Source organism: Cajanus cajan, chromosome 7 (assembly GCF_000230855.2).
Source record: "Cajanus cajan strain Asha chromosome 7, NIPB_CcT2T_4, whole genome shotgun sequence".
In the NCBI taxonomy this organism is placed as follows: domain Eukaryota; kingdom Viridiplantae; phylum Streptophyta; class Magnoliopsida; order Fabales; family Fabaceae; genus Cajanus; species Cajanus cajan.
The window spans coordinates 53729261-53757026 of NC_138523.1; the positions used below are offsets into that span (position 1 = coordinate 53729261).

General features: G+C 38.1%; 3 protein-coding genes across 4 annotated transcripts; 1 reads left to right on the plus strand and 2 right to left on the minus strand.

Annotated features, from left to right (window-relative positions):
• Nucleotides 1-8330: 8330 nt before the first annotated feature.
• Nucleotides 8331-13016, plus strand: LOC109795152 (F-box protein PP2-A13). Its single transcript, XM_020354573.3, has 3 exons — nt 8331-8906; nt 9049-9167; nt 12302-13016. The coding sequence occupies exons 1-3, from the start codon at nt 8577-8579 to the stop codon at nt 12720-12722; spliced, it is 870 nt and encodes a 289-aa protein (XP_020210162.1). The 5' UTR covers nt 8331-8576; the 3' UTR covers nt 12723-13016.
• On the minus strand, nt 12105-16007 carry CRR1 (Dihydrodipicolinate reductase, bacterial/plant). 2 transcript variants are annotated; one of them, XR_002239534.3, is made up of 11 exons: nt 15800-16007; nt 15589-15711; nt 15409-15483; nt 15249-15314; nt 14883-14978; nt 14563-14679; nt 13942-14034; nt 13758-13856; nt 13596-13682; nt 13377-13509; nt 12105-12661 (listed from the first exon to the last, which is right to left on the minus strand). XR_002239534.3 is itself a non-coding variant. In XM_020354572.3 (10 exons), exons 1-10 carry the CDS (start codon nt 15914-15916, stop codon nt 13477-13479), a joined length of 906 nt encoding a protein of 301 aa, XP_020210161.1. In that variant the 5' UTR covers nt 15917-16007; the 3' UTR covers nt 13240-13476. The 2 variants fall into 2 exon arrangements, 1 of the variants encoding a protein (XP_020210161.1); XM_020354572.3 differs by lacking the exon at nt 12105-12661 and having other exon boundaries at nt 13240-13509.
• An 8954-nt stretch (nt 16008-24961) lies between these two features.
• Nucleotides 24962-25699, minus strand: LOC145950079 (uncharacterized). The gene has a single exon (XM_083061008.1). It carries the CDS (start codon nt 25697-25699, stop codon nt 24962-24964), a length of 738 nt encoding a protein of 245 aa, XP_082917134.1.
• Nucleotides 25700-27766: the final 2067 nt, after the last annotated feature.

Below are 27766 nucleotides of genomic sequence, written 5' to 3' on the forward strand. Positions count from 1 at the left end.
TTTCTTATTTTTTGGTTTAAATTTTTTTAATATTCTTTTGACCATCTAATATAGAAGTAAGACAGAAATGTTTTTTTTTGTAAGTCTAACATTTTTTTTTAAATTAGTTAAAGATTAAACCAAAAAAACACACAACATAATTGTATGATAACATTAGAATAGCATGAATTGAAGTTTCACCTTATGAACATGTAGCTAGATAGTGAATGGAATTAATAAATTATACTTTTTGTAAAAAAAAAAATCCCGCACCAGACTATAATTTGGGTCAATGATTTGGTTGAGCAATGAAGTATGAACGAGTTGTTGGGAAATGGCATCATAATTTCCCTTCTCTGTTAACTCAAAATGGGCACTGAGCGGAAACGTAAAATTATCACACCAGAAATTTTAGCGTGGAAAACTTTTCTCAAGAAAAACCACGGGACCAGTAGGCCACTTAATCTTCCACTATAAAAATAATGGGAATACAAAATACAATGATATTGTATCCTCAATTTGTGGATAACACTCACAAATTGGCTCACTATTTTTCTCTCTTAGAAAAACTCTCTCTAAGGCTTTCTCTCTATTTCTTCTATGAGTGGAAATGCTTCACTCTTGGATGATTAAGCCTCCTCTCAAGCCTCCTATATATAGGCTTCAAGAATGCATCATGGCCATTGGATATATGTGGCTAGAAAACACCACAACCATTGATTTGATACTTGGTCATTATTAAGCCACACCTACCACACCTACCTCACCTACCACACTTATCACACCTACCACAATATTTTTCTATGGCTGGACCCATCAATTCTCCCCCTCCAGTCATAAAAAGGGATTATCCTTGGATTAGTTTAGGGTTGATGCTAAGCCTGCAACTTCTTTACAGACTTCTATCTTCTCTCTTGGTAGAGATTTTGTCATCATATCAGCCCCGTTGTCTTTGGTGTGTATCTTCTCAATCTTGAGCATTTTACTTTCTAACACATCACGGATCCAGTGATACCTTACGTCGATGTGTTTCAACCTTGAATGAAATGTCGAGTTTTTGCTGAGGTGTATGGCGCTCTGACTGTCGCAGTAGAGAACATAGCTTTCTTGATCTTGTCCTAATTCTTGTAGGAATTTCTTCATCCACAGGATCTCCTTACAACCTTCAGTGATTGCAATAAACTCTGCTTCTGTGGTGCTTAAGGCAATGCACTTTTGTAGTCGTGATTGCCAAGAAATAGCTCCCCCTGCAAAAGTAATCAAGTATCCTGATGTAGACTTTCTTGAATCTACATCTCCAGCCATATCTGCATCTGAATATCCAGTGAGCATTAAATTTCCATTGCCAAAACACAAACAACTTTTGGCAGTTCCTTTCAGATATCGTAGTATCCATTTCACAGCATTCCAATGCTCCTTTCCTGGATTTGATAGAAATCTGCTCACAACTCCTACAGCATAAGCAATATCTGGTCTTGTACAGACCATTGCATACATAAGGCTACCTACTGCAGAGGAATAGGGAACCTTGCTCATTTCTTCTTTTTCTTCATTCACTGGGCATTGCTTCTTACTCAATTTGAGATGACCAGGTAATGGAACATGCACAGATTTGGCGTTATGCATATTAAACCTTTCAAGAACTTTCTTGATATAGTCTTCTTGTGACATCCACAACATTCTTTTGGAACGATCTCTAATTATCTTCATTCCAAGAATTTTCTTCACTGAGCCCAGATCTTTCATGGCAAAGGACTTGCTTAATGCCTTCTTGAGAGCAGCTATTTTTGTTTTATCCTTTCCAACAATTAGCATATCATCAACATACAACAATAGTATGATGGACTCACCATTCTCATAATTCTTCACAAACACACACTGGTCTGCGGAGGTCTTTTTGAAATTATGTTGGGCCATAAAAAGATCAAACTTCTTGTACCATTGCCTTGGAGCTTGCTTCAGACCATAGAGGCTCTTCTTCAGGCGACACACAAGATGTTCTTTGCCTGGTTCTGCAAAGCCTTCAGGTTGCTCCATATAGATTTCTTCCTCTAAGTCTCCATGTAAGAATGCAGTTTTGACATCGAGTTGTTCTATCTCCAAGTCTAGCTTCGCAGCTAGGCCGAGAATTGCTCTGATGGATGTCATCTTCACTACTGGTGAGAAGATTTCTTCAAAATCTATTCCCTTTTTCTGGTTGCACCCCTTAACAACAATCCTTGCTTTGTATCGGGATTTTGTGTTGTTCTCTTCAGTCTTGAGCTTGAACACCCACTTATTTTTCAATGCTTTTCTTCCTTGTGGCAACTCCACTAGTTCATAAGTTTCATTCTCCTTCAGGGACTGCAATTCTTCTTCCATTGCTTGCAACCATTTTTCTTTATCATTCATCTCAATGGCTTCTATAAAGCTTTGAGGTTCTCCCTCATCAGTAAGATTAACATAATCATCTGAGAAATACCTTTTTGACGGTTGTCTGACTCTCATTGATCTTCTAACTTCAGGTTCTTGTTCTTCCTGATTAGTCTCCATTTGTTCTTCTTGCATTGTTTGACTTTGTTCTGACTCAGGCTGTTCTGTCTGATTAGGTTCATCAATTCTTTGAGAAATCTCTCCCCCTGAATTGTTTATCACTATGGGGCTTGAATCTTGAACCTCCTTTTGCTTTGGCTTCTCAGGTTTCTTGATATCTTGGATCGTTTGATCCTCAAAGAATATCACATCTCTGCTTCGAACAATCTTCTTGTTTACAGGATCCCACAATCTAAAGCCAAGTTCATCTTTTGGTGAACGAAGGTATATACACTCCTTCACTTTAGCATCTAACTTTGTTCTTTCATCCTTAGGAATATGTACAAAAGCCCTGCATCCAAAAACTTTCAGGTGACCATAGTAGGCTTTCTTTCCAGACCATACTTCTTCTGGTATCTCTCCATTTAACGGTCTTGAAGGTGACAAATTAATCAAATCAGCTGCAGTTAATATTGCCTCTCCCCAGAATGACTTGGGAATTTTAGCATGAGAAAGCATACTTCTGACTTTCTCTGCAATCGTTCTGTTCATCCTTTCAGCTACTCCATTCATCTGAGGAGTCTTGGGAGGTACTTTCTCATGTCTGATCCCATGAGTCTTACAATAATACTCGAATGGACCTAAGTACTCTCCACCATTATCTGTTCTTATACATTTCAACTTTCTTCCAGTTGCACGTTCAACTAAAGCATGAAACTCCTTGAAAGCTTGAAGAACTTGATCTTTTGTCTTTAATGGATACACCCACACTTTTCTGGAGTGATCATCAATGAAGGTAACAAAATATTGAGCACCGCCAATGGATCTTTCAGATGTAGAGCAGACATCTGAGTGAACAAGATCCAGTATATGCTTTCTTCTTCTTGCATCATCTGGTCTTCTAAAAGATACTCTATGTTGTTTGCCTGCTAGGCAGTCTTCACAGGATTCAAGTGGCTGCCCTTTAATATTTGGAAGATGATCTTTTGCGAGAATCTCCAAGCCCTTCTCACTCATATGGCCTAACCGTCTGTGCCATAATTCTTTGGATGCATCTTGAGCAACATTCATATCTCCCTTACATATCTTTCCCTGCATAGTGTACAAGGAGCCTTCCTTCTTGCCACGAGCAACAATCATGCTTCCTCGACTAAGTTTCCATCTGTCGGCACTAAATTGATTTATCATCCCAGCTTCGTCTAACTTACTTACTGAGATAAGGTTCAATCGCATGTCTGGAACATGTCTTACCTCCTTCAGCATAAGCTTGTTTCCATTTTCAGTCATTAGAGCTATTTCACCAATGCCAACAATTTTACTTGTGACATGATTTCCCATCTTCACCATACCAAAATCTCCTTTTTGATATGATGAGAAGAATTCTTCATGAGGTGTGACGTGGAAAGATGCTCCTGAGTCAATTATCCAAATGCATTCATCAAATGCAATATTCAAATAATTTTCTTCTCCGACAAGAAATACATCATCTGAGGTTACTGCAGTAGTAGTTCCATCTTCCTTCTTTTTTCTTGGGTCGATTTGGTCAGGATGGACTGTTCCAGCCTGTTGGTCTTTCTTCAAGAATCTGCACTCAGACTTCCTATGGCCTGGTTTCCCACAATAATAGCAACATATTCTTGTACGAGATTTGGATCTACCTTGTGATTTTCCTCGTCCTCCTTTTTCACGATTCTTGCTCCTCCCTCTATTGTCAATGACATTGGCTTCAAACTGATTGTTTAAGCCTCTTTCTCTTCGTCTTGATTCTTCATTTAGCAAACTGTCTGTTACAGAATCTAGACTGAGCTTTCCTTCTGGAGCAGAATTGCTGAGAGTGATAATTAAAGTGTCCCAGCTTTCAGGTAGAGAACTGAAGAGCATAAGAGTTTGCACCTCATCATCTATGTTTATTTCTGCTTTCTTCAGTTGATTCACAAGACCTTTGAAGGTATTCAGATGTTCGATCATGTTTTGACCGTCCATGTACTCCAACTTTGCAAGTCGTCTGTAAAGGTGGGCTTTGTTCCTAGGTGTCTTCTTTTGAATTAAAGATTCAAGTTTTGTCCACAACTCATACGCATTGGTATAAGTTGATACATGCTCGAACAAACTTCGATCAATATACTTTCTGATCACAGCTACAACTTTCCGATTCAGGATCTCCCAGTCTTTATCAGTCTTCCCCTCTGGCTTACTTTGTTGGGTGATTGGCTCATACAAATCCTTGCAATATAAATGGTCTTCCATCATCGGCTTCCAATATGAGAAATTATCAGCAGTTAGCTTGAACATATCTCCATCATGAGTGGTGGTACTCTCCATCTTGAATTATACAGGCTGAATAGTGTCCAACCACAAGAATAATCTTTTCTGATGTGGAAGATCAGATAAAACTGCAACCACAGAGCATACTAAGAATTTTCTTATGAGAATGACACCTTAGTCTTCAAGAGCTCTGAGAGCTCTGATACCACTGTTGGGAAATGGCATCATAATTTCCCTTCTCTGTTAACTCAAAATGGGCACTGAGCGGAAACGTAAAATTATCACACCAGAAATTTTTAGCGTGGAAAACCTTTCTCAAGAAAAACCACGGGACCAGTAGGCCACTTAATCTTCCACTATAAAAATAATGGGAATACAAAATACAATGATATTGTATCCTCAATTTGTGGATAACACTCACAAATTGGCTCACTATTTTTCTCTCTTAGAAAAACTCTCTCTAAGGCTTTCTCTCTATTTCTTCTATGAGTGGAAATGCTTCACTCTTGGATGATTAAGCCTCCTCTCAAGCCTCCTATATATAGGCTTCAAGAATGCATCATGGCCATTGGATATATGTGGCTAGAAAACACCACAACCATTGATTTGATACTTGGTCATTATTAAGCCACACCTACCACACCTACCTCACCTACCACACTTATCACACCTACCACAATATTTTTCTATGGCTGGACCCATCACGAGTGACATTGTCCGTTAATTTTCATGTGATATATTTTTATTACCACAAATAAACATAAGAAAATTATCTCAAAACACATGGTGCTGATGCCTCATTAAATATTCCCTAGTTTGAAAAGAAAACCACGTGATTCTCCATTTGCCAGCTACCATCACGATCGACGTCATTCATTGGATATTATCGTCAACTTGTTGTAATATGACAAGAAACAAAATCTCCTGTAAGTCGAATCGACTTTAGAAAACAGGAGAAATAGATCATGCTTCAATATCTTTGATCCAATATTATTAAATGGGTTTCAACATCGCCAACCACTGCATCAAAAGAAATATTTTTGTTAGTCAGGGAAAAAAAGAAGGTTCCAGGCTGCGATGGAAATTAAGGAGAGAAAACGGGGCGAAGAATGCTAAGTTCAAATTTATATAAGTTACAGTTCTCATATATATGGTTGCTGTTATTCTTGAGAGTGTTTTGTTGGTAATCAAATGTGAGATAATTTTTAGGGTTTAGGGTAATCAAACCCCAAACATTCATTCATTACCCAATACTATGAATCGGACATTGTGTCGGTCCATGCAGGGGTCTCCCTCATTGCTTTCGGTCATACGAGCAGAGGAAACAAAAATTCTTTTCCGATGAAAAAGGTTCAACACATCATTAATTATGATAGCTTCGAAGCCTTAAACCTGTTTGGTAATGGTAAAAGCTGATTCAACAAAATTCCCCAAGTAATGAATTAAATAATATAGTAAAATACTTGAGCTCTATTAATTACTTATATATATTTTTTTAAATGTCGTGTTTACCTACATATTAATTACTTATATATAATAATATAATATTTATTATTAAAAATTAATTTTACCTACATTATAAATATAATATATTATATTATTAAAAAGTATAAATATAAATTATAATACCATAAAAAATATGTTATTGGATCTCATTCAAAATTAACACTACAATCATGTATAAATACATGACAAATATAGATCTATATTTGTATATATTATATTTATAATAATATTTTTTTTATGTTATTGTTAATAATATTTCTTGTATTGCAGTATATAAATCCAATTTTTATTTTTATTGCAGTATAGAAATATATCAATTCGAATTTGATCAATGTCCTATTATATCTTAATTGATATATTTTAGTAACTTATTATTATTATTATTATTACTATTATTATTATTATTATTATTATTATTATTATTATTATTATTATTATTATTATTATTATCTCTAAGGTATAAGTGTTATGAGATACATGGGGAAGTATTGTACTTGTATATAAGAGACTTGCGTTACATTTACTCAGGTTTAATTTGATAATTATTAGAAAGAGTATCAAGAAGTTGTAGCAATAATTTCAAAAAAATTAAGTTTAAAGTAAATAATAAAGTTGTAATTTTATGAATTTTTATTTATAAAGAAAAATTGTTGTGATTTGATAAAAATAATGAAGTTGGGATTTGATTATACCGAGCAATTGAATATTAGATTCTAATTTGTGTTAATCCAACGATTAATAAAATTATTTAAACTCTTAAATGTAAAAATTAAAATCCTTTTTATCAAAATCTCATTTCCTTGCAAAAGTTAATCAATCAATTGTATTATGATTTAAGGTTATAAATTAACGGTGATTTGAAAGTGTTTTTTAATATCGTAACATTCAATTATAAGAAATCATATAATGAGTGATCAAATAAAAAAAATATTAAGATAAAGAAGTACAAACAAATAATTAAATTTAAACATTAATAAAAAAATTAGGAAAATACAAGTTAATTATATTAAACCTTAAAATGATTGTTAAGGAATTAAAATTAATGACTTTAAATTTTAGAGTGAAACTATTAAAGAAAAATATTTTATAAAAATCAAAATAAAAATTATAAATTTTATAAACATAAAAAATAATGATTTAAAATTTTAAAAGATAAAAAATAAAGATTTTTTTACAAAACCGATATCAAAATTTATTCATTTGATATATTAAAAATATATTTAAGCTAATTGGTAAATAATTATTGCTAAAATTATTTACTAGTTTTCCCTCAAATAATTTGTTTTTGTCAGCAATGCAATAGTGCTTACTCGTCACCGCAATAACATATATTCGTTCGACCACACAAAATGTTTACCCTTATTAGGAGAACTAATAATTTAATAAATAGAAATAATTCTGCATATATGAAATAGTTTATGTATATATACTAAGAACTTATGCGTGGTTATAATACATGGTTCATGGTTGAATCTTGAATTTGCTTAGTTTTGAATATTTCAAAAAAATGGATGAAACAAAAGCTTATCCTTTATTTAGTTAACAAAAACAAGCCACACACTTCCTTAAAAAAAATGTAGACATCTTTAAAAGAGAAGAATAAATAAATATTATGAATCATATGATATGCAAACAAAAACAAATAAAAATAAATGTATAGAAGTTGAAATATATATAAAAAAAGATATGACATATTATATGCAGATGAAAAGTACGGTATTGGACATTTTTTTTTGGATTATTCTTCATTTGTATCCACGTGAATTAGTGGAATTGAAGAGTTATGATGCGATATTTGATATTAAAAATATTATAAAAAAAACACACAGTAGTATTAAAAATATGCTCAAGTGTTAAAAAGATCAAGAGTCGACGTGGAAGTAATGTATTGGCGCGTAATCCCCACGTGTGATGAAAGAACGTTATGATACAAAAAAAGTGGTCCCCAACAATGTCCATGCACACTCTGTCCACGTCCCCGCAATTAGAAATTCCATTTTTAATTGGAATTTTGAAGATTTTTTACTTTTATTTTTTTATAACATCAACATGGAACTTTGAAGATTTAAGCGACATAAAAGAATTTCACTTTATGCCTTTTCTCTCACACGCGCGCACCATTTTAAAAGCAAAAACCAAATGGTGCCATTGGTAGTCTCCATAATCCAACAAGATGGAAGCACCTTCTTCTCCCTCATCGTTTTCTCCTTCAATCTCCCACTTACTTTATCTTCTCCTTCTTTACCTATAAACACTCTCTCACTCATTTCTTCAAACTAAGTATATATTATTATATATTTATTTTCCCTTGTGTGATGGGGGCTAGTGTTTCTTCAACTAATATATTAGAAAATGAAGAAGGGTCTATTTGTTCATCATCAAGACCTGGTCTTGGTGATATCCCTGAGAGTTGCATCTCCTCCTTGTTCATGAATCTTGATCCACCAGATATATGCAAATTGGCCACCGTCAATAGGGCCTTTCACCGAGCTTCCTCAGCTGATTTTCTCTGGGAATCCAAGTTGCCACCAAGTTACAAGTTTCTTGCTAAAAAAGTTATTGGTGAAGAAAATATTGCTACTATGACTAAGAAAGAGATTTATGCCAAACTTTGCCTACCCAATCGTTTTGATGGTGCCACCAAAGTAAGTTGATTCATTAATTATCTACTCCATCTTAATTAATTAATAATCTTATGATGTATAGATCGATCTGTTATTATTTTTTGAGTTTTCCTTAGTTAAATTTTTTTTTTATTTGTTCCATTAATTGTTGGGGTTGTTGTAGGAAGTTTGGTTGGACAAATGTAGTGGACAAGTTTGTTTGTTCATGTCATCCAAGTCCTTGAAGATAACAGGAATAGAGGACAGGAGATACTGGAACTATATTCCAACCGAAGAATCCAGGTGAGGGATGGATAGATATTTTAATTTGATGTTTCTTTGACTTTTACATTTGTATCTTCTTTCATTTTCCCCCCCTCCTCTCTCTCTCTTCCGTTGGATCTTGTTTTTATGTTGAAGCTGATTGAGGTCCAGGGTTTTGAAATGTTTCTGGTCAAATCGTGTGTCCTCACTCCTGCACGTACCATTTCAATTGTCTGCTTTTCCCTAGACTTGCTTGTGTTTACAGAAAATTAATTATTAGCTCGTTGAAAAGTATTTGTTTCCAGATTTTTCTGGTTTTTTATTTGTAAAAATTTTATTAAAACATTTGTTTCTTATATAGGAGGTTGAAAATTGTTTAATAGATATGTTATTAGAGAAATAAATACAAAATATTTAAGTATTTATCATATTAAAAATATAAAATTATATATTAGAGAAATAAATACAAAATATTTAAGTATTTATCATATTAAAAATATAAAATTATATATATATATATATATATATATATATGATATAAGAATTGATTCGTTTACTCTAGAAGTAAGTCTAACTCATGTTCTACATCAAATTTCAACGATTTAACTGTTGAATTTAAAGTTCTTAATGCATACATTAAGTTTGCAAATTTTTAAAAAATTTGAAAATCATTTAATACTTTATTTCATTAATTCAAATTAACGGATAATCATAAAATTATTTTATACATTGATTTGAATTAATGAAACGAAGTATCAAATAATTTTTAATTTTTTTAAAAAATTTACAGATTTGATCTATACATTAAGAAATTTAAATTCAAAGATTGGATTGTTAAAATTTGATGTACAACATGAGTTGTTGAATGAAATAAGTTTATGTAGACTTGCTTATAAAATACACTAATCTCTTCTCTATGTATATATAAAAGATGAAAAGAATTGTATTAAAGAGTTTGAGTAAATAACTCATTGATAAGACTTTTTTTTTATTAAAGAGGAGAAAACTTATCATAAGATGTAAAGTCGTTTTTGAGCAAATAATAAAAAAAAGAATATATCGAAGAATATATCACATTACAGGAAATTCTTAATTAAAACAATTCTTTAAGACAGAAAAACTATTTATCAGTAACTTCTACGAAACAAATGGAAGACATTTTCAAGATTTGGGTACGACACAATATCAAATGAAAAGAACAATATATTTTAAAAATAGCAGAAGTTTTTAAATAGTTCAATAAGTCTAGGTAATACGAATCACTTAAAATCTATAACAATGTCAACTCATTTTCAAAAGAAAAATTCCCTGAAAAAATTCTACTTTTGTTTAATATTTACCGAAGGAAGGTGCAATTTGACATATATATTACAATTTTAAATCCAAACGCGTTCAATGTATAAAATCATCATTAAATTATTTGATGAAAAAAAAAACTCCAAATTAATCATTATTTATAATGTAAAAGGTTTTGAAGACATTTAGCCAAAATAAAAATGAAAGAAGAAACCGAAAACGCTTGTCGAGTTGAACAACGTTTGGACTTTGGAGGCGCCCACACTGTCAAATAAATTACCCATACTAAAAAATTCCCATTATTATACACTAAAACAAAGAGGCTTTTGACCATATTAGAAAAATATTTACAAATAACACATAAATGTTATTATTATTTTTTTAAATATTATCAAATGTATATAGTGAATATTATTGAAGATTTTTAATAACATTTTTATATAATTAGGTAATATTTTTTAAATATTATTAAAGTGATATTTTTGTTACATTTTAATAATGTTATTAAGTTTTATTTAATTTTATAAAATAATAATTAATTTTAATATAGATATTATTTCAATTATACTTTATGACTTCTAGTTTCTTACAAATTTTTTAAGGTGGAAAATATTTTTAATTAGTCATCATTAAATTTATATCACATCAAAATTCATTTATCTTAATTATAACTTTATAATTATACATATTCTTTATTTACTGCATGTGAGACTTTAATTTTAGAAAACAATTTGAAATTGAAGAAGTGTGCTATTTATGTGACATTTTTTTTTCTTGATGTAAGACTTTAACTTTAAAACCAATAATAAAAATTAATAGAGATAAAAAAATATTATTCTATCTGTAATAATATTTAAAAAAAATGTTGCAAAATAATCTATTTACTCAATCTATAATAATATTTTAATAAATATAAAAAGATAAATATTGTTAAATAAGCAAAATGTAGTAGTGTTAGTTGTACAAATGATAAATTAGGACGAAAGCTTGTACCTTATGTTTAATTTAAGCTAGGAATTTCTTAAAGAGTGGACATTGATTTTCAAAGCTGATGAGAAATGCCATTGGCTTCGCCGTATTCTGGCAGATTATTCTTTCTTTCTCAACCGTTAATATATAGGTAACTAAAGAAAAGAAACAACAGTGCAAGCAATCTGCCTAAGAAAAATACTATCCAAATTGCTGAAAAGGACTTGTGTTTAGGGGAAAGTGATGTTAAATTATATCTATTGTGTCTAAAGCAGAGAAGCAAGGTCGTATTCTATTTGTCATTAGTTGCATTGCTTACAACAAAAGCTTTATTTTGAACATTTATTTATTTATTGCCTGTAGTTGCTTTCCGTCATTGATTAATACTAAAGCTTGGGATATATGCATGCTTTTATCATTATGCGCATTTTTCATGACATAAGAACCTCTCCCAAAGTTGTAATATGCGATTCATAAAATGGTTATTCCTACCTTTATTGGGATCTATTCAATTTATTTGTTGAAAGGTATAAAAAATACCATATTTTGTCACCTATTCAAAAATATCTTTGTAAAGATACTCAATCTAACATGTGATCTTTTTAACTCCGATCCAACTCATAATTTCATAGCTTTTACGCGTCATTTTGATTCTGTTGTGATAAACATTGGAATATTTGTTTCGATCTTAAGAATGAATGAACATATAAATAAAGTAAAAAATAATAATTACTTCCATACATTATTCTCACAAATTTATGTACAAAGAGTTGCCACGTCTAATTCTAAAAGCTTATTAACAATTTTATCAAAGATAAAAACTATGATTGAGTTAATAAATTTTATAAATCTTTGTTCATATAGTGGAAATTATATTAAAATTATGAATATGGTAATTACACCTGCAGGTTCAATAGTGTTGCATATCTTCAACAAATGTGGTGGGTTGAAGTGGTGGGGGAGCTAGAGTTTGAATTCCCTGTGGGGAGATACAGCTTAGTTTTCAGACTCCAATTGGGCAAGGCCTCCAAGAGATTGGGCCGGCGCGTGTGCAACGCTGATCAAGTCCATGGCTGGGACATCAAGCCCGTCCGATTCCAACTCTCCACATCAGACGGCCAGCGTTCGCTCTCAGAGTGTTACTTGAGTAGGCCTGGGGAGTGGGTCTACTACCATGTAGGAGATTTCGTGATTGAAAAGCCCAATGAGCTTATAAACATCAAGTTTTCCTTGGCCCAAATTGATTGCACTCACACCAAGGGTGGCCTCTGCGTAGATAGTGCCATAATTTGCCCAAAGGAGTTTAGAGAAAGACTCAAACAACGTTAGCTAATTCTTTCACTTTGCACAGTTTAATTATAAGAAGAGAAAAAAGAAAAAGGAATTGTTTTTTTTTTTTTTTTTTTAACACAAGTTTGGTATTATTAGAAAGTACTCAAGTAGCCCTCGTTTTTAGGTGGGTTTGAGTGTTCATTTGCAAATTACGTGTAGTGTAGGAGTGACCAGTGTGAAATAAAAGTGCTAACTCACGCAGTTATAGTCTATAGAGATTAGAGAGTTCCTTGCTTTTGTTATGATGCTTTTGTTGTAATTAGAATGCATTAATAAAATAAATATTTTTTATACCGTGATTCAATTATAGATGGCTATATATGATAAAAGTATTAACTTTTAATAATTATTTAAAAAATGTATTTAGTATAATTTGTAATTGATTGATTGTGTAAATTTTACATTAATCTTACTAATAATATCCCAATTTATCAATTATTGGGCCGCTAGTTTATATATACAGTCCATTTATCAATTATTTCCTGTTTGAACTACTAATTCTACGTACACCGTGTAGACACAAAATGTAATCATGAGATCTGAATTCTGATTAGATAAACAAAACACTTTTAAAAAGGTCATCCAAATTATGTGATTGAATAATTGGGCCGCTAGAAAGCAATTTGGGGAGGTTATGTTTTCTTTTCAAACCTTTGTATACGATGTTGATCAACATGCTGGAATGGAAGATCCCCCGAGTTCAACCAAGCTGAAAAGTTGTTGGCAAGAAGATTGAAGAGGTGGAGTCATTTCATATAAACTTCTCCAAGCCATATACCAAATTCTGCAAGGATTATTAAGAGGCAATGAAAAAAAATTGAAGCAGAATGACATAAAAAGACTAATATGAGACTTGACGTGATTGGCTACCTTGAGGCGCACTACTTTTCTAATGGCTAATAGCAAGCCTGGCATGAGACATTGTACATCTGTGATATCATGCTTGATAGAGTAAACCTGCAACCATTGACTTGATGATGAAAATCAATGCTTCCCAGCAAAGATAGAACCAGATTAGTTCACAGGACTTACCTCTCCTGGACCTGAGAAATGAACTGTTGTGCTGGAAGGAAGTCCTGGAAGGACCATGCTGTGTACACGAATTCCATCTCCTAGGACTTGACCCCTTGCCTAGTGTCACAAATAAATGTACCCAGTTAGAGATATATATCTCACTAGCCATTTAAAGGCTAAACATAGTTGTTTTTGTCCTTACCAAGACATCTGTCGAAGGATCTTCTCTGTTATAGATTTGACCCAGGTTGGAGAGATTGTTGGCAATTTGGTTTGCATCTGCTGATGGAAGCTCCTGTTCACTAAGGTCAATTCAGTTTACTGATATTTCACACGCGTCCATTTGGATCAACATTTCACCTTGTTATCTTAATGTTCCTTTTAACTGTTAATAATGTGATATCTAAAACAGTGAAGGCAGATAAAAATGAGAGGTGGGAATCAATTCAGATATAATAAATCTCGGTGTATTATTGTACTTTGCTTTTTCATAAATTTTCCCCTAGAACTTCTGCTCCTACCAAGCATATATCTCCTTTTTATTATTATTTTGGTTGATGGAGCATGCATCCTTAAATATGATTACAATAGTTCTTAAATAGAAGTCAAATGTATTTTAACACATTATTTTATATACCTGCGATTGAAAAACGTAAAGTGAAATACTTGCACTCTCTTGAGACTTCTTTTTTGTGGATTGCCTTGTCTTGGCCCTCTTAGTTTCCCTTTTATATCTTAGTGATGATAATTACATCAATCATGTCAACTAGGTTGCCTAAACATAAAAACATTGATAAACAATTAACATAAAAAGAATTCTCACATTTGCGTTAGCCCTGGATTCCACAATTTCGACGTTGCTGTAATGGAAAGAAGCTGAAATCGCGGCTTGTTGCAATAATATTGATCCTATGGAAAGGGTTGGTGCAACCAAGACACCCTGACATCAAAGTTAATCATATGCCATAAAAGAACAGATGGCTTAGTACTAGCAAGTTTAGACTTTAGACTAATTAAAGTTACCACATTTGCTATTCAAATATGGACAGTGAAATAACTAAACAGACCAAATAATAGAAAAGAGAACAGAAATAATTTAAAGTAAACATTGTATTTTTCTTATAAGTCTCACCCCGTGCTCACCATGCTGGCCTTCTCGCAGAATGCAGATAATGCAGCTACTGTGTCTAATTTGATTCGGGGCACGTAAACTACACTTTTCATGCCAAATGCTGTTGCCTAATGAAGAGAATAAGTCGATGTTCAACACGTGGCACATGTGAAATTAGTATCAAAATACAAAGTCTAACATCACAACTGTAACTCCGGAGGTTAGTTAATGAACAGAAGATACACAGTTTTCTGAACACAAATAATTTATAATTGCCGATGTTAAACTTCTAGCATTGCTCTTAGTCTTACCCAAGAACCGTTTAGTTAACAATTTACAAAAATAATGCAAACATATTTGTCCATCTAATGAAGTTTCTAGCTAGCCAGAAATCAAACCTGTTTTACGTTGTCATATACTGAGGAAGGGTCAGTGAAATCAACTACAACTCCTGTTGCTTTGGACTGCAAATTGCCATTCAAAACTTAATTCAAATAAAGACAGAACAGATTAAAGAAGGAAAAAAAAAGTACCAAGTATGTTGTTGCTTTGTATTACCTGAGATATAGAGCCCAAAATCATAGTAAGGTCATTTATTATGGGTATTTCAAGGGGCTCTTCCAAGCCACACACCTAGAAGAATTGAAAACAATCTTAAAAAAATATTTAAAAACAGTCTGAAGAAGTAAGTTGGTCTGGCCAATGACAGTATAACACCAAAGACAAAAAAAGAAAAACCTTTCCAATATCTTCCCCAATATGGCCATTATCCACAGCTCCCGCTACTTCCATTCCTCTGGCCTTAGTCACTGCCATCACTGCTGCTCTTCCAATTTCCTTGGTTGCTCCATTAATCACAACCTGTTCCACAAAGGGTATATTGCAATGGAAGCACTTGGTGGAATTAAAGAGTTGAACTTTGAAAATGCATTTAATTTCAGGCTTAGACCTTAATATTGCTTTGTGTAGGCTGCGCTGAGCAAGAAATGAAACGTTTGCTCCTGCTTTTGGCATTCTGAGAATTGAACAAGTTGGTGGAGTGAAACTGGCAGCTTAAGGCAGCCATAATAGCTCCTCAAGAGGGAATCCTCTCAGCCCAAAAGAAGATAAGAGTATATATATTTGGTGACCATTTAGTAAGAGCATGGTAATGCTTAGATAGATAAGGTGTTTGGGTTCTTGATAGTTGATGGTGCTCAATTCAATCATGGACCACTATTTCTTTCTTCTTCTTTTTTACAAGGATAAAAGGAAAAAAACTGTAATAACATCTTAAAAATGACACTTTTTTAATTAATATTTTAATATATAATACACAGATAATTTTAATATTTTTCTATCTCAAAAATAACATTTTTTTAATTAGTATTTTGGTATATATAATACACATAATAATTACACTGTATTAATTTGGATCATGCTAAAATATTAATGCAAGTCTTTAAAAATTGAAAGTATTCTTATTTGATCTATTCTTATTATGTGTCCTTATTATTTATATATTTAATTATTCTATTATTAATAATCAAAGAGGGTAGAATGTTTTTCTCCGTTGTAATTTCTCCTTATTCTTGTTTTTTTTTAATTTGGTGACAAAGTATTAACTATTTTATGTTTGGTCATTTCCAGATCATGAATAAACTTAACGGCGTGATTGGTAGGGAATTTAAATAGAGACTTTTTAAAAAAATATATTTTAAGTGCTTTGAAATGAAATGTTTAGATTGAATAGAGAATTTATAAAAATTTAAAATCTAAATATTTACGAAAATTTTTAAAATAATAGAATTTCAAATTTTAATTTTTTTTATATATGTTTTTCTCTCTTACCCCACATATATATTTTCTTTCTCATGTTTTCTTTTGTTTCTTTTTTTTTTCTTCTTCCATATCTTATACTCTATTTTCTATCTCCATCCCCTCTCTCCCTTTTATGTCTCTCTCTCTTTGTCTCCCAATTTCTTTTCTTTCTTCTCTCTCTAATTTTTATCTATTTTATTTCTTCTATCTCTCTCTTCTCTCTTCTCTCTTCTCTCTCTCTCTTATTTCTCTTTTTCTCTTCATCTCTCCCTCTTTCTATTTTGTTTTTTCTCCTTTTTTCTTTTTTGTTTTTTCTCCTACCTTTTTTACTTCTCTTTCAAAGTTAACATAAAAAATATCAATAAATTTTTAATTATTAAATATTTAAAAATATTTTTTTATGAAATATTATTTAATATTAATTTTAAAAACTATTTAACATTTAAAAAATTGGTCAATATTTATTTTTATAAAATTAAATCTTTTTTTGACTGTAAATAAAATTTAATCTTAAAATCTCAATATATATATATATATATATATATATATATATATATATATATTTAAAATCAATTTTACCCATAATAGAAATCAGATTAATATGTCTAAATTTAAAATTTAAAATTTAAGAAATTTGAATTAATTTATCTAAATAAAATATTTAAAAAATGATAAAAATTGAAATCAAAATAATTCAAATTTAAATTTTTCAAATCCCCTAAATGTTTAAAACTTATAATCTAAATACACTATAAGTATTAGAGCAACAAATATGGAGTATGTGTTGTTCTACTTGAACATTAGAAATATAGGATTTTTGATGAAGGAATCATAGTCAAATTGTAACAATCAAGAAATACAAAATTTAAGGATAAATAAAACAAAATAAAAGACCTCTATGTTATTTTTTTTCATGAATTTAATTTATGCAATATTTTAAAGCTAACAAGTAAAAATAAATTTATATTTGTGGAACGTGATTTTTACTGATCAAATATTATTTCAACACACATGAAAATAGAAGATTAAAATACCAAATCTAACTCTACATCTAAGGGAAGTTGTACCTGCCTGAGGGTACACTCGTAATCTTCAGGGGAATATGAGGACCGAACGAGAGCTTTAGGTAGATTCTTCGGAGGGGGAGGTACCTGCAAAAGATACTCCGATGCTTAAGTCAGTGTGGGCACGATTTTCTAGGGTAATGAATGAACAGTGACATACCTTGTTACGTGTGACCTATTTATAGCATCTGACATGGGCCTGAGCGTGATGGGCCCTCTCAGATATTTACCAAATTAGGTAATACGGTACTAATTGGTCGTTTAGGCTTTAATCATGTACTTACCTTTCTTGATTGTGATTACTTGTTATGACTTGCTTAACCCTTCGGCAAGAGGCCGAGCCGGCTAATCAATACTAGTCGGAACGGCAAATGACCGAACCGTCTAGTCCGTATACGGCAGCCTGTATACTTCCGGTATGTTCTATGTCGGAACGGTACCTGACCGAGCCGACTAGATGAATGATGATGGTCCATATTTGCATTAACCAGACTGATGTCGGTTCTCGGCCTCATGCCGAGCCGACGTTGACAGTGATGCTTGTTCGTGGCTATGCATGGGTGTCTGACGAAATGGCACGTGTTGGCCCACGTGACCGATACGGTCTCTCCGGTACACAAGCCCCCCAGCCTTTGAGGAACGAAGTGACGCGAAAGGTTAATGAAATAAAAAGAGAATTTTTCAGTCGGTGTCGTGAAGAAGAAGCTAAGGGTTACAACTGATGGTGGGATATGAAGAGTTGTAACCGTTGGGTATTTGATGGCGTACGCGGGGAGTTATGGTGGGATATGAAGAGTTGTAACCGTTGGGTATTTGATGGCGTACGCGGGAAGTTATGGTGGGATATGAAGAGTTGCGCGCCCTAGACCGTTGGATCTAAATGATCCAACGGTAGGCACGAGGGGGTGTCTCTTCAGTTGCCTATTAAGAACGCCTATAAATAGGTGTGTAGGAGGAAGGATTGCCACACGCAAACTTACTAGCTGCTCCGAGCCGAAGATATCTGAGAGCGTTTTGAGTACTCAACAGCAATTGGTCAAGTTCAATCATCAGGTACGTAATGGCTAACCTGGACATTGTTCATGTTGACTCCTCTGGGGACGAAGAGGTATCTAGGTTAAGGACGACGCCGCACCAGGAGGTAGCGTCGGCTTCAGCTTCAAATAGGGACGATTCCACAGAGTCGGCTTCGGGGTCCGGTCGGTCGCAAAGCGGGAATGAGTCGGCATCGGCTGTAGATTCCGATGAGCAACCTAGTCGGGGTGGAGAATCATCAAGAGTGTTCCCTCCAATATCAACTCCCGGATATTCGTGGGTGCACGGTGAGGTTGGTAGTGTATACTCTCGGTATACAAGTAAAAAATCTCTGGTGGATTTTGTATCGGCCGTGAAGTTTTTGGACTTTCCTGAAGATGAGGAGCCTTCGGCCATCTTCTTTCAACCATGCCGAGGCGACGGGGTGTCCAATCCTGATTTTGTTTATTTGAGTCAGGGGACTTCTAAATACCCCTTTTTCTATGTGTACGATTATATGTTCCGGGATTTGAAGATATCTCTCCCATTTGACGATTACTTTATGGGTATACTTCGGCTTTTGAATGTGGCGCCGAGTCAACTTCACCCGAACACCTGGGCCGCTATGCAAGGGTTCAGGCATTTGTGTCTGGGTCTCGGTCTTTCTCCTACTCCACATCTATTTCTGCACTTCTATACTTCTCGGCCGACGAGGAAGGCCAAGTGGCTGTCTTTGATTCGCCACAGTGATTGTCTACTACAACCTTTCACCACCTCCTACAAAAAATTTAAAGTGGGATTTATGAAGGTGATGATTCGGCCGGAACCAGGGAATAAGTATTTCTTTGACGCTGAGGGAAATCCACTATTTCCCTTCTACTGGACCCGGAAGCCGCGCAAGTATGACACGGTTTCCAAGTCACGCATGTCCCCAGAGGAGAGAGGAAGTCTTGATTTGTTAAACAAGTTGCCTCGGCCCTTACCATGCCGTCCTCTTGTCCGATTGTTTGATTCGGCCGATGTGGTCGAAGAATTGATCGGTATAGTACTTTTCCTACTTGTTTGAATTCAAGTGTTATCATTGATTTTGACTAATGATGTGCAGGTATAATGGCGGCTCATGACGATTTGGATATCCGCAACTTGCTTCGGAACCAACTTGCGTCGAACACCGCGAATAGGCCTGCGCCGGCCGCGCGCGTGAATCAACCAGCTGGTCAAGGTAGTGGGGTCGGACCCACGTCTCGGCCGAAGAAGACCACCCGGCCCCAACCTGAAAAAAGAAGGCCTGACTCTAGGGCCGAGGAGGAGAGTCGCCGGGCAAAACAGCGCCGAGTGGTTAGCCCCCCTGTTCCCGAAAGCTTGTCGGCACCAAGTTTCTTGGCTGGCAATGTTAACGCTCAGGATTTCCTGAGTCAAGACCTGACCTCCGAGGTAGGGCAGGGGCTGCTGAGCCGAATGAGTTCGGCGCAGAAATCGAGCTTCTTTTGTGAGTTCCAAGTGCGCGCTGTGGCCATGGCACAGAGTATTGTCATGCAGCCGAACGGTGAGGCGGATGAGTTGCGCAAACAGCTAGCTGAGCAGGAGAAGTCTCTTCAAGAGACACTGGCTGCTTTGACCGACGCCCAGACGGCTAGTAGCAAGTATCAGTCCGAGATGGATCGCCGAGGAAGAACCGCTGATGACTTGGCCTTAAAGGTACAGCGTCTCGAACTTGCTCTGAAGGGCGAGACTGATAAGGTGACAGCTCTGAGCAAGGAGCTGGATGCTGAAAAGGCTGCCTTTGGTGCTTATCAGGAGAAGGCGCGCGCCAAGGTTCTCAGTCAGCATCAGGCCGGTTTTGCTCAAGCTGCTCGGCAGGCTTGCTACTTCGGTGACTTTCCCCCTGACTTCCACCTGGACATGACAAAAGATTTTTTCCAAGGGAAGTTGGTGGATATGACCTCCATTCCACCTGATCAGGAAGCCGACGAGGAGGCTCCGGCTCGGCCAGTTGGGCCAAACGAAGAGGAGACTCTGAACGAGGAGGCTGCACCTGAGGATGGTCCAGTTCAGGGGGAGGCAGAAGTAGCGTCTTAAATGTTTCTTTTGTATTATGGGGCCGATAGCGCCTATTGATAATGTACCTTTCTTTTTTTAATGAAATTTCTCCGTCCTTTATGTTATAACTGGCGTGAACTCTTGTGGTGATTAACAACTTAATTTGCGTGAGCCGTCTCCTTGGTCGAGAGATATCTCGGGAAGGAAGACTTGAATAATTAATTAAAGCCACATCCTTGGCCGAGAGACGTCTCGGGAGGGAAGACTTGAATAATTTAATTAAAGCCACATCCTTGGCCGAGAGACATCTCGGGAGGGAAGACTTGAATAATTTAATTAAAGCCACATCCTTGGCCGAGAGACATCTCGGGAGGGAAGACTTGAATAATTAATTAAAGCCACATCCTTGGCCGAGAGACGTCTCGGGAGGGAAGACTTGAATAATTTAATTAAAGCCACATCCTTGGCCGAGAGACATCTCGGGAGGGAAGACTTGAATAATTTAATTAAAGCCACATCCTTGGCCGAGAGACATCTCGGGAGGGAAGACTTGAATAATTAATTAAAGCCACATCCTTGGCCGAGAGACGTCTCGGGAGGGAAGACTTGAATAATTAATTAAAGCCACATCCTTGGCCGAGAGACATCTCGGGAGGGAAGACTTGAATAATTAATTAAAGCCACATCCTTGGCCGAGAGACGTCTCGGGAGGGAAGACTTGAATAATTAATTAAAGCCACATCCTTGGCCGAGAGACGTCTCGGGAGGGAAGACTTGAATAATTTAATTAAAGCATGAGTGATTGAATCGTGTTGTTATTGATAAATGGATGCCTCGTTAAAAACCTTGCCGGCCAAAACCTCTTTTCACTATTTTTTAAGAGGGAAAAAGACCGGTTCAAGGAAAAGAGTGCACCCTTACAACGCTTACAAGTTTGTGAAAATAGACAACTAGCTATAGTAAGTCTTCAAGTGCGTAGAGTTCCATGTCCGAGGAACGACCTTGCCGGACAACTCTTCTAACTTGTACGCTCCATTGTTGAGGACATGCCGTATCCGGAAAGGGCCGTCCCAGTTGGCTGATAGCTTCCCTTCTGAAGAGTTGCGTATGGCTGACCCGGTTGCTCTCCATACAAGATTACCTTCGTGAAATGTTCTCGGCTTAACACTTGAATTGAAACGGCGTGTCATGCGTTGTTTACATGCCTCGGCCACAATCTGTGCTTTTTCCCGTGCTTCATCGAGGACATCAAGCTCGGCTCGGAGCGAAGCATTGTTGGACTCCTCATGGAAGTGCTGTCTTCGGAATGATGGCTCTCCGACTTCAACCGGGATCATGGCGTCTGCGCCGTAAGTCAGGCGAAAGGGTGTCTCTTTTGTTGTTGATTGTGGTGTACATCGATACGCCCAAAGGACCTCTGGCAACTCTTCGGCCCATGCCCCTTTTGCCGAACCGAGCCGTTTCTTTAATTCGGTGAGGATAACCTTATTGGCCGCTTCGGCCTGGCCGTTCGACTGGGGGTGTTCAACTGATGTAAACCTATGCCGGATGCCAAGGTTTTCAAGGAAAGAGTTGAACTTTTTGTCCGCGAATTGTAAGCCGTTATCCGAGATGATGGCATATGGGATGCCGAAACGGGTAACTATGTTCTTCCAGACAAATTTCTGGACATTAGCGGCGGAGATGCAGGCAAGCGGCTCGGCCTCAATCCACTTTGTGAAGTAATCGACAGCTACGAGGAGAAACTTAACTTGTCCCTTCGCCACCGGAAATGGGCCGAGTACATCAATGCCCCATAAAGTAAACGGCCATGGAGAGCTGATGCTATGCAGTTCAGCAGCTGAAGCATGGATGAGGTTCCCGTATTTTTGGCACTGAACACATTTTTTGACAAAGTCGGCGCAGTCCCCCTTCAGAGTTGGCCAATAATAACCGGCCCGCAAGACTTTAGCTGCTAAGGTTCGTCCTCCGGAATGGGAGCCACAAATACCCTCATGGACTTCCCTCATCACGTAATCTGCTTGGTGACTATCTATGCATTTGAGCAGCGGGGTGGAGAACCCCCGTCTGTAGAGGTCCTCGGCTATCATGGAGTACCGAGCCGCCTGTGTTCGCAACTTCTTAGCTTCCATCGGGTCGGCTGGTACTGCGCCGTTAGTGATATAGTTCCGAATGGGTGTGGTCCATGAGGGTGATTCATCTATTGCCATGCACTCGGTTGTTACGCTTGGGGAGGGAACTTCAAGATGAATAGTGGTGCGCAGCTGTCCCGGCTTCCGGCTGCTGGCGAGCCGAGCTAACTGATCCGCTCGTTCATTATTGCTACGCAAAACATGGCGAACCTGAACCTCACTGAATTCATCCTTCAATTTTTGGAATAGATGATAGTATTGTAATAAGTTCGCATCTTTAACTTGGAAATTATCATTGACCTGCTCGGCCACTATCTTTGAGTCGGTCCAGCATATGACTCGCTTCACATCCATCTCGGTTGCCAACCGCATCCCAGCTAGTAGGGCCTCGTATTCCGCTTGGTTATTGGAGGCACGAAAACCGAACCGGAGAGACTGCTCAATTGTGACGCCTGAGGGACTAGCCAGTATCACTCCTGCTCCGCTGCCTTGGGCGTTAGAAGACCCATCGACATGCAAGGTCCATGATTCGTCTTCAAAACACCCCGAAGGGGTAAGCTCGTTAACAAAATCAGCCAAGTGCTGCGACTTGATTGGACCTCTCGGCTCAAAGGACAAATCGAACTCTGACAACTCGACCGACCATGCCATCATTCGGCCGGCAATCTCTGGTTTTCTTAATACTTTTGCCACTGGACAATCGGTCCGAACAATTATCTTGTGGCTATGAAAGTATTGTCTCAGTCGACGAGCAGTGTAGATGAGTCCTAAGGCTACCTTTTCAATTAACTGGTATCGTCGTTCGGCCTCCTGCAAAGTCCGACTGATGAAATACACTAGTTGTTGCTCTTCTCGGTTTTCTTGTATTAGCGCAGCGCTAATTGAGCTGTCGAAAACCGCTAAGTATATAATCATGTCAATGTTGGCAACTGGTTTGGAAAGGACCGGGGGTGTACTAAGGCGCTGCTTGAAATGTTGGAATGATGTTTCACACTCCTGGGTCCACTGGAATCGCTCGGTCTTCTTGAGCAGGAGGAGGATGGGTCTAGCTATCTCAGCTAGGCAAGGAAGAAAGCGGGAGAGCGAAGTGAGCCGGCCTGCCAACTTCTGAACTTCTTTCAGGGTACTTGGGCTTTTCATGCTTAGAATGGCTTGGCACTTGTCAGGATTTGCTTCAATGCCGCGACTGGACAACATAAACCCTAAGAACTTGCCGCCTGAGACCCCGAATACGCACTTGTCGGGGTTGAGTCTCATCTGATGTTGGCGAAGCGCGTGAAACACTTCGGCCAAGTCATGCGTATGTGCCGATTCATCACTTGATTTTACCACCATATCATCAACATATACTTCCATGCTTCGGCCGATCTGGTTGTGGAAGATTTTATTCATCAAACGTTGATATGTGGCCCCGGCATTTTTTAATCCGAACGGCATCACCCGGTAACAGTAATTGGCTGTTTCGGTGATGAATGCCGTTTTTTCTTCGTCTTGGGGGTGCATCCGGATCTGGTTGTATCCCGAGTAAGCATCCAGAAAAGACAAGAATTTGTGGCCGGATGCCCCATCGACGAGCCGATCGATGTTCGGGAGTGGGTAGGCGTCTTTTGGGCAAGCTTTATTTAAATTGGTATAATCGGTGCACATACGCCATTTCCCATTTGACTTTCTAACCATGACCACGTTAGCCAGCCAAGTCGTGTAGTGCACCTCTCGGATAAACTGAGCGTCTAGCAACTTGGTCACCTCTGCTTCGATGGCGGTTTTTCTTTCTTCCCCCGTTTTCCGGCGCCGTTGAGCAATCGTCCTAGCCTCTTTGCTAACGGAGAGCTTGTGGCACAGGAAATTGGGGTCAATGCCAGGCATATCAGATGGGTGCCAGGCGAACAAGTCTCTATTCTCGAGGACCACACGCTGAATGGCTAGGCGCTCCCCTTCGGTTAAATAGGTTCCCAAGTAAGTAACTTGGGATTGTGCCGTTCCTACTTGGAAGGGTTGTTTGTCTTCAATGGGCTCTACCCTCTCCTCCTGATCGATTCGTGGATCGAGGTCGATGGCCGACTACTGCGAAACCGAGTGCACCCTTCTCGGTTCGGTTGGCTCCTCCATTCTCAGCAACCTTAAGCTACTAAAATAACATTCGCGCGCCGTTTTTTGGTCAGCGTGTATGGTGACGATTCGTCCGGACTCAGCCGGGAACTTCATGGCCAGATGAGGAGTGGAGACAATGGCTCCGAGCCGATTCAAGGACGGTCGTCCTAGCAGAATATTATAAGATGTGTTGGCGTGCACCACTACGTACTTGACTGGGATATCGCGGTGATCAGCTTCATCAAATCCGAACCGTGTGGACAGCTTGATATACCCCTTTGTCTTCACTCGCTCACCAGAGAACCCCACCAGTGGCTCGTTGTAGGGGACTAATTCGGATTCTGGAATACCCAACTGTTTGAACGTGTTCCAGTACAAGATATCTGCCGAGCTTCCCTGATCTACCAACGTTTTACGCACAATGCAGTTATGGATTTCTACACTGATTACCATTGGGTCATCTTGCTCCGGATCAATGCCTTTGAAATCGGCTTCGGTAAAGGTGATAGTAGGTAATTGCCGACGGACTGTTTCAACGGCGTGAACATGCCGAACGGCCCGTAGATGCCTCCGTTGGGATGAGGAAGATGAGCCACCACCAGCAAATCCACCTGCAATGGTATTGATGACTCGCCGAGGCTGTGACGAGGGTTCGACATCTCGTCTTTCTCTGGACCGGCTCTGTTCTCTATACGGACGTGGTTCCATTCTCCTTTGCTCAGGGTCGTGCCGTCTTGACCGGTCGGCGTGCCGAGTTGTGTGCGGTCGGTCGATGAAACCCTGTAGCTGGCCCTGTTTGATTAGGTCTTCGATCTTGTCTTTTAAAGCCGCACATTCTTCTGTCGAATGCCCTCGATTGCGGTGGTAGCGGCAAGATTTTGTTGTGTCGGCCCTGGGGGGGTAGAAGCTCGTTTTGGAACGGCCAACACGTCCGAGGCCAGCGCTTGCTCGAGTATGGCTGCTCTGTTGGTGTTAAGTGGTGTGTACTGGGAATACCTTGGGCCACGAGGGGGTCTCTCCCGAGGTACCAATTCTTTCGGGCGACCTCGGAAATTATTCTCGACTGGCCTTTCAGGCTTTGCCGCGACTTCTGCTCTAGCTTGGTTGCGGAACTCAGCTAGCTCCTCCATTTGCATATACTTATCGGCTCGTCGCCGAAGGTCATCCATGTCGGATGGTGGCTTCTTGCAAATACTGTTGGCGAAGGGACCTGGCTTCAAGGCGGTAGTCAGATGATGCAGGGCGACGGCCGGGTTTAGGTCTCGGATTTCCAATGCCGCCTTGTTGAATCGGCTCATGAATGTCCGAAGGGATTCCTTTTTCTCCTGACGAATGCTTACCAGAGCCAACGAGGTCAGTTGGTGAGGCCTACTGGTAGCAAACTGAATTGTGAATTGGGAGGCCAATGTACTAAACGAATCAATTGAGTTGGCCGGAAGCCGAGTGAACCAACTCAGAGCTCGTCCTTTTAGCGATGTTGGGAAAATTCGACAAAGGGCGGCATCATCGGTTGTGCTTAAGGTGACTTGAGTCAAGAACACATCTACGTGTTCATCGGGATCAGTGGTCCCATCGTACTTGTCGAGAGGCAACGACTTCCAATGATCAAGAAGCGCGGTCTGCATGATATTTGATGTGAAGGGATGCCGATGTGCTCCGGCCGGCATCGGCAGTATCGGCCTACTAGCTGAAGCATGAGCGGCTGGGGTGGCAATAGAGGTGTGGTTGGCAGGGGTGTGGTGTCCGTGTGAATGAAACGACCCCTGAGTATGGGTCGTCTCGGATGGTTTCCATGTGGGATCTCGGTATTGGTTTTTCAGGGCAGCATTCTCTTCTCTCAATGCAGCCATTTCGGCGGCATCTCTCTCTCGCTGCTGTTTCATGGCAATCATTTCCTCTTTCATTTGTCGTACCACATCGGTCAAGTTTGTCTCCTCTACCGTTTCGGCCCCGGACTGATGCTCCTCCTCGGACTGGTGTTCAGCGTTAGTCTTCCTTGTCTTCACCATGACGTCGAAACTATTGAATACGTCTTTCTCGAGAGCTATCGGTTCGGCCCCACGGTGGGCGCCAAAATGTACCTGCCTGAGGGTACACTCGTAATCTTCAGGGGAATATGAGGACCGAACGAGAGCTTTAGGTGGATTCTTCGGAGGGGGAGGTACCTGCAAAAGATACTCCGATGCTTAAGTCAGTGTGGGCACAATTTTCTAGGGTAATGAATGAACAGTGACATACCTTGTTACGTGTGACCTATTTATAGCATCTGACATGGGCCTGAGCGTGATGGGCCCTCTCAGATATTTACCAAATTAGGTAATACGGTACTAATTGGTCGTTTAGGCTTTAATCATGTACTTACCTTTCTTGATTGTGATTACTTGTTATGACTTGCTTAACCCTTCGGCAAGAGGCCGAGCCGGCTAATCAATACTAGTCGGAACGGCAAATGACCGAACCGTCTAGTCCGTATACGGCAGCCTGTATACTTCCGGTATGTTCTATGTCGGAACGGTACCTGACCGAGCCGACTCGATGAATGATGATGGTCCATATTTGCATTAACCAGACTGATGTCGGTTCTCGGCCTCATGCCGAGCCGACGTTGACAGTGATGCTTGTTCGTGGCTATGCATGGGTGTCTGACGAAATGGCACGTGTTGGCCCACGTGACCGATACGGTCTCTCCGGTACAGAAGTTTTTATAACCGTTTGATGAAGAAGCTTGGTTTATTTGGACACGGTGGGATACTGTTATGATTTTTTTAGTTTAGA